This window comes from Phocoena sinus, chromosome 6 (genome assembly GCF_008692025.1).
Source record: "Phocoena sinus isolate mPhoSin1 chromosome 6, mPhoSin1.pri, whole genome shotgun sequence".
NCBI classification, from domain to species: domain Eukaryota; kingdom Metazoa; phylum Chordata; class Mammalia; order Artiodactyla; family Phocoenidae; genus Phocoena; species Phocoena sinus.
The window spans coordinates 80,848,469-80,861,053 of record NC_045768.1 but is presented as its reverse complement, the minus strand read 5'-3'; the positions used below and the strand labels follow the sequence as shown (position 1 = coordinate 80,861,053).

The 12,585-nt window shown below is 40.2% G+C and overlaps 2 protein-coding genes across 2 annotated transcripts in view; one reads left to right on the top strand and one right to left on the bottom strand.

The window, feature by feature from the left end:
* Positions 1-554: 554 nt before the first annotated feature.
* On the bottom strand, positions 555-12,357 carry DNAJA1 (DnaJ heat shock protein family (Hsp40) member A1). Its single transcript, XM_032634434.1, has 9 exons — positions 12,215-12,357; positions 10,992-11,133; positions 10,662-10,839; positions 8,328-8,432; positions 7,118-7,345; positions 4,353-4,467; positions 2,926-3,041; positions 2,523-2,623; positions 555-1,770 (listed from the first exon to the last, which is right to left on the bottom strand). The coding sequence occupies exons 2-9, from the start codon at positions 11,121-11,123 to the stop codon at positions 1,552-1,554; spliced, it is 1,194 nt and encodes a 397-aa protein (XP_032490325.1). The 5' UTR covers positions 11,124-11,133; positions 12,215-12,357; the 3' UTR covers positions 555-1,551.
* APTX (aprataxin) overlaps positions 12,164-12,585 on the top strand; it is an 82,933-nt gene continuing 82,511 nt past the window's right edge. Inside the window, exon 1 of the mRNA XM_032634443.1 lies at positions 12,164-12,216. The gene's annotated coding sequence lies outside the window, so the exon portion shown is untranslated. The remainder of the gene's footprint in view (positions 12,217-12,585) is intronic.

Here is a 12,585-nt window from a genome sequence, read left to right as displayed (position 1 = left end):
CTAAAATTTGTTGAACCATTATGTTTAGTATTTTGATTTGTTTTCCTTTCCTGGACACCTGCTTCACTATCCAAATGTGACGGTAGCTGTCTGGCCACAAATTTAAAAAGAACCCAAGAATGATGTGGAGAGGCTATCAATTAAAACTGTCACTATGACAAGAAACCTGAAGGTTTGGGAAATGATGCACTTTACACCAAGTTTCAGTCTCTTTTTAACTCAAGTGTTCTGAGGGGAACTTAAGCTGTGGGTTACTTCCAGGTTAGAAATGTTTTAAGCCTCCTGATTACAATGATACAGAATCTGAGCAGAATTAAACAGTAAGCTCTCACATTCTCACTTCAGCGTTTGCAAAGATTTTAAAGCCCCCTTCTTTTGCTCATTACTCACCCCTCAACTTTCAGTCCCCCCCTTGTTTAATATTAAACATTTAACTATGGTTAAATAGTATTTTTTGTATTACTCACTTTAGTTAAATGAAAAATTATGTATCTTAATTAGTGAAAAGCCAATACTTCAACCTGGGAAAAAAAAGCCTGTGGTGACACATTGGACATGCTTTTGAATCAGTATATTAAGGAGACATTCATACATTTCAATAATTGCTTAAATTCTGATATCCAGATTTAAGCTTGTGAACATATGACTTTAAACATACAATTAAAGCTATTCATAATCTGCTATTCTACTAACATTAAATTACAGTTACTTTGGAGCATAAGTTAAATGGTTTAAAGTAAGCCTGTAACATACCTGCAAAACACCTTCCTAACTCATACATGCAAAGTACTTCTCATCACTCTAACTTCTAAGTTACCCTGCTCCAGAAGTGACTACTCTAAACTATGGCTTACTGTGGTCCAAAGAGAAGGAAGAAAAAAAAAAAAGTAACCAGGACCAATAGCTAGATATATTAAAAAAAGATGGCACAGCAGAAGGGAATGCAATCCTACAAGCGCAAGCCCTCAAGAAGCAGCATGTTATATGATAAACCCCTTCTTTAGAAAGGTGTCATTTCTATCACTGATACCACAGGCTAAATTATATAGCATGCCATCTTCAAGTAACAGTTGAGGCAATAGAATAAATGCAGAGGCATCACAATGAATCCCACTTAATACAACTATACAGACCAACACTTCTCTACAAATTCTTCGTCTGACTGCCAGTTAAATACAATTTTAACTTCATAGCTTAACAATTAAGGGTCATACACTGAAGCCAATACATATACCTGGCATTTCAGTCTAAGCTAATCCATGTACATAGCTGAAATCAATTACAAAGTATGGCCTAACAACTGCTAGGGGAAATTTTTTTAAGTAGTTTTTACAAGTATTAAACTTATCTTGCACACTGAAGTCATCATACATACAGGGCAAAGTCAGAGCTTTTATATTCGAGTTTATTCTTCATTTAACTTTTAAAACACTACTATAATTGAATATTAAAACAAACAATAGCAAGTAGTGAGCATGTTATGATTATAGTCCTTCACTCAATCACTACTGCAAATAAAATGCCAGCAGTGAGTGTTATTCACTGGCCTCATTAGGAGGTCTGACACTGAACACCACCCCGAGGATGATGTTCATCATCCTCATATGCTTCTCCATTGTAATGGCGCCGTCTTTCCTGATTTGGATCAAAGTCCACTAGTTCTACCTGGTCCATTTCATCAGTCTCTTCTACTTCCTTCCTCTCAGGTAGGAGTTTTTCCAGCAAAGAGAGTTTATCCGGGGAGAGAAAGCCATTCTCAGGAAAGTTTACCTATAATAAGAAATTTCTACTTTAAGTTTAAATGACACTTCATCCTTAGCTCCTTAGACAAATACCACTGACCCATTTTCCCCAGGAAAAAAAAAACATGAAACCACACAATCTTTTGGTAAATCTGCCAATCCCAGGTTAGAACACATGTTCTAAGAAGGCATATATCATCTACTATTCTGAACTAGAGTTCAAGGTAAGGTCTTAAAAAAAAGATCCTAATAAAACTACACTGTAATGATCACTTCTATTCCGCAAATACATTTTAATAGGAGAACCCATCCTAAAACACATTCTCATTCCTTCTAATGGATAATTTAAACAAAGCTATTGTTACTCAAAGACAGTCCCACCCAAAGATGTTTTTAATAAATGTTAAATTTGTGGGTCTGAGGCCACTCAAATTTAGATTGAGGGAAATGGTTGGGTTACTTTAAGAACCAGAGCATTGCAGTATTTTGCCAAAAATCCACACCAGCTAACATGCTTCTGTTGAACTTTAAGATTCCAGTTATAGCCTTTCATTAGTAAATTACCCACCTGCCACCACCCCCCATCTTTAAATAGCCGATAATGATGCAAACAAACCAATACCAACTTGTTAACAAAAAATGTTCAACATAACAAGAGTAACATTAGATCTAGACAAGGGAGAATATAAACTTGGTTTCTGGCCATTCAGAAACTTAACTGCTACTGGATTTTAATAAACTAATCATTCTCAAACATTTCTACAGTACTGTATAGCTTACCTTAAATTCAATGATTAGGCGACCCTTTTCATATGGTCTACGATAAATTGGCATGCCTTCATTTAGCACACACTTGATATCTCCATGCTTGACAATCTGACCTAAAAACATTGAAGCCAAATTCCTTAAATACAGTCACACTTTTACGAGGCAGCGAAAATAAAGAACAGAGCAATGTCCTAGCTCACTGATAGAGGTAAATTTATATGAAATGATGCTGATACCTTTCATTTATAGGTTTTCTAGGGGCTTACAAGAGAGCCAAGAACGCATGATTTCAGCTCAGCTGAAGGACAGACATGTACCGAGCAACTTAAATGCCACTTTCCTCCGTGGCTATACTAGCTACGAGCAGACAATGAAAACACTAGAATAGAAACAGACGCTTATCTAGTTACTGTACCTGGATGAGAAGTGATGACTATGGTTCGGTTGTCAAGAGTAGATATTGGCTTTTGGAAGCCACACAATGCCTCAACCAGCTGTATGTCCATACACATGAAAAGGTCTTCTCCTCGTCTGTACAATGTAAGTACGGCATATACTTAGATCTTCAAACCAGCAATGATTACAACTACCAAAATAGGCAATTCTGTTCTCTTAAAAACAAATGGTATCTTTTAAAAGATGCCCTTTCTTCCCCATTCTTTTTTGTTTGTTTCCTTTGATAGGTACGAAGTGGATTTATTTAGAGAAACACACTCCAGAGTGTGGGCCATCTCAGAAGGTGAGGAAGGCCTCTTCCCCATTCTTAAGAGCTGAGAACTGGGTAGAGCAAACATATGGAAACTGCCAGCACAGTTTCCTGGACAAGGCTTCAGAATCCCTCCACACACTCTAGGCAGTGGAACAAACCTCAGGCTGGGTCCTGGATAAGTTAGGGTCTATGAAATTAAATAAAAGGCATATGGCCAATTTCAAGGGGAAGTAATTTATTGATGTACATGAATTAAGTAATATAGTGCCTGGCACAGTATGAACACTATTTTTATGTTTAATAACAACCCACTTCTTCCTCCTCATTCTTACTTTCTTTTCCAATTCATATTAATGACATCTTTTCATCAGGCAGAATACTCTCCAGAAATACTCTTGTTGAGGATTCACCTCAAATGATAGCATCAAAATTCTGAGCTCGATAGCATTTCCCATTATTCTTGAGACACTATTAATCTAAAACCTGTTCCTTGAGATGTCATTCCCAACAGACTTACTGGAACCATACTCCAGTCTAATGTTTTAAAATTACCCATTGATACATTATTTAACACTGTTAACTTTCTTGTGCGTCACTATAAATTTATCATAAACACAAGATTTCCTAATAGACGTGAATTAATATATTACAGCTTCTTACACAGATGATTCTAGACTTTTATTTAAAATTAAAAGCAACCCAACTTACCATGAACTCAGGATTGAAGAAACTGGTGAAAGCTTTAGGGTACTTATTTCAAAACCAACTGCTTATAAAAAAAAACTGGGGGCAAAGTTTTGTCTAGGGATGTTTCCCCTACTCTATCTATTTATACTTATACAACACATCTCCTAACTGAAGTATATCCTTAAAAATCCAAATTAGGCAACAATTTACCTACATTTAGACCAAAAAAACCAATGATTTTTGTCTTTAGCTTCTTCTAAGATTGAAACAACGATTAACAATCATTTATAAAAGACATATATAGTCTAACTTTTCTGCTATACTTTTCTAGGTTATTTCTAGGAAATGTATTCTACAAGTAATGAAAAAGCTCACTTATATTTGAGGGGAAAAAAAAACCCCAAATATGCAAGATGTCGGTTTGAGTATTTGATAAAAATTTTTACCGAGTAAAAACAGCATGGTCCTTCTGATCTAAAACGATGATAATATCTCCTGGCTCCAGTCCTGGTTCTTGGTCTCCTTCACCATGGAATGTTATCTTCTGGCCATCTTTCATGCCTAAAAACAAAAGGCTAATTTTATACTCTTAACATCTAAGTAAGGTCAGAATCTCTACTGAAACACAAATGCATGTTTGTGCATGAAAAAAATGTTCAAGTCTTTGCGGATGCTAAAGTTTTACAGAATTTACCAAAAACGCCCACATGCTTATTAGATCAGTCCAATTTCTTACTGAAGAAAGCTATCATAGTGGAGAACACAGATTCTAGAGGCAAACAAGTCAGGCTTCGAATCTCAGAGCTGCTATTTACTACTAGGCCAGATTACCCTAGGGAAGCAAATTGCATAACCTTCCTAAGCATCAACTTTCCCACAGAGACCTATGTCCTCCACCAGGGCTCTTGTGGGGGACTAAAGAAAAAGGTCTATGCTGGCACCAAATCAGTGACTGGCAAACATTATAACCATAAATGTTTTTAACTATTTCATCACTTTAAAAAAACTTAAGTCAAATCATTTCTATTAAGTCTAACAGAAGCTTAAGTCAGATTTTCTTCCTTCTATTGTATTAGCAGTAATATAAAATCTAAAAATTTAAAAAATATGTAATATTTATATTGAATGATTTTAGTCTTTTTTTTTTTTTAAAGAGGATAATTATAGTTGAGTACTTTCAGACCATGTGGTTATCAGTGTCAAAAATAAAGAAGTTTTTCCAACAGGCAAATGCTTTAAAAAAAATTATTATTTTTGGCTGCTTTGGGCCTTTGTTGCTGTGCAGGCTTTCTCTAGTTGTGGCAAGCAGGGGCCACTCTTTGTTGCGGTGCGCAGGCTTCTCTTGTTGCGAAGCACGGGCTCTAGGGTCACAGGCTTCAGTAGTTGCAGCATGCAGGCTCAGTAGTTGTGGCTCGTGGGCTCTAGAGTGCAGGCTCAGCAGTTGTGGTGTATGGGCCTAGTTACTCCGCAGCAGGTGGTATCTTCCTGGACCAGGGCTTAAACCTGTGTCCCCTGCATTGGCAGGCGGATTCTTAACCACTGCGCCACCAGGGAAGTCCATCCAACAGGCAAACGCTTCTTAAAGGCCAACACTTTTACTGAGATTTCTTCCCTCTGGCCCATACACCTTAGTTCAGTAAGGGCTTACTTAAACCAACTAACACCTCTTTAAACAGAACTCGTGTGTTTGCAGATGATTTCTCTACAGCAGTAGTGCCAGATTTCCTGAATCAATGATCACTGAGGTCACCCAACAAGAGCAACTTTGTTTCACTTTCTATTACGGAAAGTATTAAACTTACATAAAGTAGCCAACAGTACAAGAAGTCCCTATATATCCATCAATATAGATCCAGTAATTACCAGGTCATGACTACTATTTCATGTATTACACACCTCCACCCACATTCCCTGCATATATTTCAATTAAAATCCAGACATACCAATTAACCCAAATACTTCAATATATACCTCTAAAAAGAGAAGGACTTAAACCAAAATATCAGTATTACACATTGACAAAAGTAAACATTTTTTAAAAATGTATTTATTTTTGGCCGCATTGGGTCTTTGTTGCTGTGCGTGGGCTTTCTCTAGTTGTGGCGCACGGGCCTCTCATTGCGTGGCTTCTCTTGTTGTGGAGCACGGGTTCAAGGCAATTGGGCTTCAGTAGTTGTGGCTTGAAGGCTGTAGAGCACAGTCTCAGTAGTCGTGGCGCACGAGCTTAGCTGCTCCGTGGCATGTGGAATCTTCCAGGACCAGGGCTCAAACCTGTGCCCCCTGCATTGGCAGGCTGATTTTTAATCACTGTGCCACCAGGGAAGCCCAACAATCTGTCTTTAATCATTCACAAGGCAAAGTAACTATCTCACTACACTAGTGAAGCAATTAAACTCAGCTAAGTTTTGCTGGTTGTTCCATTAATGTTAAGAGTATGGGCAGGGACTTCCCTGGAGGTCCAGTGGTTAAAACCCCACGCTTCCACTGCATGGGGCAGGGGTTCAATCCCTGGTTGGGGAACTAAGATCCCATAGGCTGCAGTGTGGCCAAAAAAACGGGCAAGTACAGCATTCATAAATGGCTTCACTTACTACTAATGCCCTCCTGAGTACATACTGTTGGTAACAAGGGGGGAATCTTACCAGAGAGAAATTCAAACCCTACTCAACAGGGACCAATTAAGGGGAAAAAATGGAGGGAGGGGAGGTACCATGATTCACATGGGTGAATACTATTTCAGGAGCTTAAGTTAATGTAGATGTATATTTTCTAATTACAGTTTCATTTTAAAATAGCAAAGTCTGAAAAAGCCAACCATGCTGATTATTTCAGAGTAAGCAGCACCATTTATTCTGGGGCTATACACATTTCTAAAATTTCTACAATGAGTTTGTACTGCTGTAATACATTTTAAAGCATTTTTAAATAAACTGAAAAAATTAAGGAACTGGCAAAATAAAGTAAATCCTAATAATATTTAAAGGAAATTTTAAGTTATAACCCAAGAGGCAGAAACTGACGTATGTTTACATAATCTGTAAAAACTATTAGAAAGTAACATTCATAGTCTAAGTTCTTACAAATAAGTTAATTAATCAAAATATACCTATTCCTTACTCCAACAGTAGTTTTAAACAACTATAAAATGTAACGTTAATATAATTTGCAATAGCACTCAAGAACTGAAAATAGAAAGTGGCTCAGAACTCACCTTTGTCAATATGAACTTCTAGAATTTTCTTCTCTCGAACTATCTTCCTTCCATTGCAGCTTTTACATCTATCTTTAGGACTGATCCGCTCCCCATGGCCCTGGCACTCCATGCAGACAGACTGAATTTGCTGAACCATTCCAGGTCCTATCTGATGAATTCTTATTTGCATTCCAGTACCTCGGCAATTGGGACAGCACTCTACTGCTCCTTTCTTACCACCTCGGCCTAAATAGTTCAAAAAGAAACTATGTTTGAATTTAGTACTGGACATGGTGACGAATGTTTTAATGAGACAGTTCCTAAACACTCCACTTCATTAATATTTTCAAGGTCTGATGGAATGCCGCATAAGACTACAATTCAGCCTTTTTATTTGATAAAATATCGCCACAATCAGCTTATCTATAAACATATTGACTGCTATTTTCCCAAGGAGTCATTTCAGAATTCTGGATTTTAAACATGTGCTCCCAAAGCACAATTCATTCATTCACTCATTCATTCATTCATGGCTGAGTTGGGTCTTTGTTGCGGTGTGCGGGCTCCTCATTGCAGTGGCTTCTCTTGTTGCGGAGCACAGGCTCTAGGCGTGCGGGCTTCAGTAGTTGCGGCTTGTGGGCTCAGTAGTTGTGGCGCATGGGCTTAGTTGCTCCATGGCATGTGGGATCTTCCCGGACCAGGGCTCAAACCCGTGTCCCCTGCATCGGCAGGTGGATTCTTAGCCACCAGGGAAGCCCCCAAAGCACAATTCTTAAAAGGCTACTTTAACTGTGAGATGAGAACATTTTAGAGTTTATTCTCTTTAGAAAATACCATATTTCCAACAAATAACTTGTATTTATTAGAAAAACACCTTAGAGGTTCATAACCAATAATTTGACAGCTGCTGATACCCCGAAAGAGGAGACTGTCAAATCATATTACAGATTATGAAGCCACTGAAATGCCTCTGAAGTTCTAGAGGGGATAGAAAAGACTCATCTCCGAACAGTACTGAGAAAAACAGACACCGAATTAGATCAGTCCCACCTGCATTCAAAATAAATACATAAAAGTGCTGATAATTTGCTAATATTTCTCTAGGAGGTGGATTCAGGTGGTTTTCGTACTTGCACTCTTCAGAATTAGGTAGTGCAATATGTCAGTTTTATATATCCAGAACGGCTTCAGTTCCATTTTCAATTATATTATGAATGTTAAGACATACCTTCACATTTGTCACAAATCACGTTCTTTTGCAGAGCTAGTTTTCTTGTTGCACCATTATATAAATCTTCTAAGGTTACTGTGAGTTGATGCACGACATTTTTACCTAGAACAAAACATTGCACATTAAAAATCTAAGATGCTGAATCTTGTGTTCTACACTATAAAAACGGTAAAGGATAATGAAAGATGAGCCCTACAAGGGTACACACATAATCCTCTGTGGTGTAATTTCAAATAAGAAACATCCAGTGAGATTTAAGCAATTTGTATAAGGACGTAGTTACGGCCATCCTACATTTTACGGCAATCAAAAATGTTAACTGCAAAAATCACTTGAGAAAACTCATGTTATTTAAATAGACACATTTCACAGTAAATTAACCCAAACTGCTTTTCTGTCCTAATATATTCTTTGAATCGTTCACTTATTATATTGAGTAACATGAGCAATTACATCATCCAAAAATTCTTCAGCACATTAAATTCCAAAAACTAATCAAGTTTGCCCAGGGAACCTGACATATTTATTCAGCACTAACTCTTTAAAGGCTAGATTTCTCGGGCTTCCCTGGTGACACAGTGGTTAAGAATCCGTCCACCAATGCAGCGGGCACAGGTTCGAGCCCTGGTCCAGGAAGATCCCACGTGCCGTGGAATGACTAAGCCCATGGGCCACAACTACTGAGCCTGCGCTCTAGAGCCCGTGAGCCACAACTACTGAGCCAGCACACCACAACAAGAGAAGCCACCACAATGAGAAGGCCGCACACCACAACGATGAGTAGCCCTCGCTCACTGCAACTAGAGAAAGCCTGCACGCACAGCAACAAAGATCCAACACAGCCTCCCCCCCAAAAAAGGCTAGATTTCTCATCCTTTACCATAGTGCTGTCCAACAGAACTTTCTGCAGTGATGGAGATGTTTTGTACCTTATGCTAGCCAACCCAACAGCCAGCAGTCACACATGGCTATCGAGCATATAATTATGGCTACTGCAGACTAAGTAACTAAATTTTTTTTTTCTTTGCAGTAATCTAAATTTGATGTGGCCAGTGGCTACAAAAGAGTGACCTATCTCATCTAGCTAGGAATGGGAAGTGGAAGGTGGAGATCATCTAAGAACAGAGGTTACAGAAATGTAGTCACCTGCCGATAGGTAATAAGTTCCTAGCTAGTGATTCTCCCAGGACTTTATCTACCATGAAATACTGCCTTACGCTTAAGTGAAAGAAGCTCTTGAACTTCCTATCTGCAGAACATGTCCAATGAACATTTTTAGTTACCAATCAAGCATGACGTGCCCTCAACTATAACCTGTTCCTAGATCCACTTTTCTGTTCTGCATCACTAATACTGTTCCATGTAATTGGTTCTGGAACGCTGAAAACTGCCCTTCTTACTTTAGCCTTATAGAGTTTACAGTATAGGGAAGAAATAAAGCTTCTAAAATTTAAGCAAATATTTTCCAATATCACACTAAAAAAATGACCTTACATTGATCTAAGCCACACAGTAGAGTTTGCCAATCAACTGACCTTGACTGAAAATTGTTTTAAGGTAAATTTCTTAAAAATAAATAAAATACACCCCCCTCTCCTTTTAAGAAAATCTGAATAAACAATTTCCAGTCCTTCTGAATCCAAAAAAGCTCAGAGAAAATTTAGTGGTTTGCCCATTCCTTCTAGAATGGGCTCTACCCATTAGTCCTTGTTTATATTAACTATACTGGGAACAAAGTAAGATAAACTCTGATCAGAACACTGTACTTCTATGAGCAGTATTTCCACAGTCCAGAAAACCATATTTCTATTAAATGTTAAGGGCACATATTTTCATATAATAAAACTGAAACAAGATTAAACAGATAGCATGCTATTTGGAGGCAATGAACCTGTGTTCCAATCAAGACTCTGATGCGTAGCAATATATGACCTTGACAAAAATTTACCATTCTGAACTGTAATTCACTTTTGCCTGTTTAAGGCCACTGTACCTCCCATTGAGGCTGAGGGGTGGGGGTGTGCAGATTGAGAATAAAATAAAACCTGTGAAAAGGGTTTTGAAAATTATGCTCCTATACTTCATTCCTTTAATGCTTGATAACATCACAGAAATCCTATGTACCCCAAGAGCTTTAGAAGCACTCACTTGTTAGCACTCGATTGGCTTAGCTATTTTTAGTCTCATCAAATCTCATTCTTAAACTCTTACCATAAATCAGTTTACAACATTATGCTAACAAGTAAACAAGCATTTAGTAGGTGAATTCTCAAGAATTTACTTTGACCAACGGCTTATTTTAATTTGCCACGTGTGAACTGTCATTCTTACCTCTCCTTTCTCTCTGCATCCTGCCTCCTCCTCCAAAAAACATATCGAAGATGTCCATGGGGGAGCCAAAACCGCCACCTGCTCCACCTTCTTTAATTGCCTGCTCTCCTCCTTTGTCATATAATTCCCTTTTCTTTGCATCAGAGAGCACTTCATAAGCTTGAGAAATCTGTTTAAACTGTTTCAGAAAAGGGGGGATAAATTTCACTCAAAAAACTCAACTGTTACAAAGCACAGCCACTACATTAGACATACTCAATTTCATGTTGTAATGGAAATACCGTACACCGGGCAAGAACTATTCAGCTATGTTATGAGTGTACTACTTGCCTTCTCTCCTTCATTTGGATTCTTATCAGGGTGGTACTTCAAGGCCAGTTTCCTGTAAGCCTTTTTCAATTCTTCTTGGGTGGCATTGGGTTTGACCCCCAAAACATCATAATAAGTGGTTTCTTTCACCATTTCCTACAGTCTAAAATAAGAAAGTTCAATTTTAGCCGACTTTCAACTGGTAGTTTTAATTAATAAAATTTAGGCATAGGAATCTGTTCTGAGAAACCTGATTGTAAGAACACCACCTTCCCTAAATTTCACAGAGAAGGTAACAATTCCTTTGGTAATTTAGCCATCAATTCTAAGACTAAATATAAGTTAATAATTATCAGGGGATAATTCAAAAGCCTCCTATAGCAGCTGGTTCCCACTCTCCCACCTGAAAACTCCCATAATAACGCGACTATTGTCTGGATTTTTCCTGTTTCCCTTCCCAACCAGCGACAGAGGGCAGTAAAAAAGAGGAGCACTAAGAGGTTCAATCCACTACCATTATTCTTAGTAAATCTGATAAATCATACACTTTCTAGAAAAAACATCTGGGCACAAAGCGGGGAGGCAGTGTTTTATGAAAGAAACTAAGAACACCAGCTCCAGAAAGCAAGCTCCCCTCCCCCTCAATCCTGAGGCTGTTTCTCAGTCACAGGACGTACAGCTCCTCTGCTTCGACAAACGAACCTCTTTCGCCCCCACAAGCCAGCGTAGTTTACACGCTATTAGGTTTTGCCCTGCACTCAATGCCGACCGTTAGGGGTTCCTTCCTTTCCCCTCCCACCCAGGATGAAAGGGGTGGGAGAAGCCCAGCACCCAACAAAGCGAAGGAGGAGAGGCCCGAGAAGCGAACGCCGCAGCCCCTCGCCCCCCTAGCTCCTTCTGCGCGTGCGCGAAGGGTCGCCCCCACCCCCACCCCCCCAGCCCGCCCGCCAGCGAGCGCGGGCGGAGGGAAAGACTGAGGCGGCAGGTCCTCGGAGAACCCTGGCTAGATAGATAGGGCATGGAGAAAGCTCCAGGAAGGGTCTCGGGCCCACTCGCTGCGCGCCGGCGAGGGTTGCCGGGGTACCCCCACCAGCCCTCCAGAAGGAGAATCGTGGGTACAGGAATCGACAACCCTCCCGCCCACGCGGAGCCAACCGCCTCACGACCGCGGCTCCATCCGGCTTCCCGGCGCAGCCAACAATGCCGGCCTTGGGACGAGGTGAAGCCCGAAGGTTGAAGCTCACCGGTGAGAGGGCCGATGCCGGTGTGGGGGAGCGGGAAGGAGCGCGTTGCCGTGCGCAGCTCGGGCAGCCGCCGCTCCTCCGCCTTTTCACCGAGCGTTCTGGAAAGTTCCGCCTGGAGCGCCGCAGCCGTTGTCTTTTGTAGCCGAGCGCAGGCTCGTCACCCGCCGGAAGTCCCGCCCTTCCCGCTGCTGTCACCGCCCGCGGTTGCCTGGGCAACGGCGCGGGGGCGCTCGGGCTGGGAGGGGCTGTGCGCAATCCTGGGTCTGGCGTTTGTGGAACTTTCTGGAGCCCTTTCCTCCACCCAGCGAGTGCGAGAGTGCAAAAGTCTCGAGCGGGAACTGGGATTACCTAAGAGCACTGCGATTTTGGGT

Excerpts from the sequence above, each read along its gene's own strand:
- DNAJA1 (XM_032634434.1), bottom strand. The coding sequence starts at position 11,123 with ATGGTGAAAGAAACCACTTATTATGATGTTTTGGGGGTCAAACCCAAT. Across the intron at positions 10,840-10,991 it reads ATCCAAATGAAGGAGAGAAG|TTTAAACAGATTTCTCAAGC; the intron begins GCAAGTAGTACA and ends TTTCTGAAACAG. Across the intron at positions 4,468-7,117 it reads AGAAGTTCATATTGACAAAG|GCATGAAAGATGGCCAGAAG; the intron begins GTGAGTTCTGAG and ends TTTTGTTTTTAG.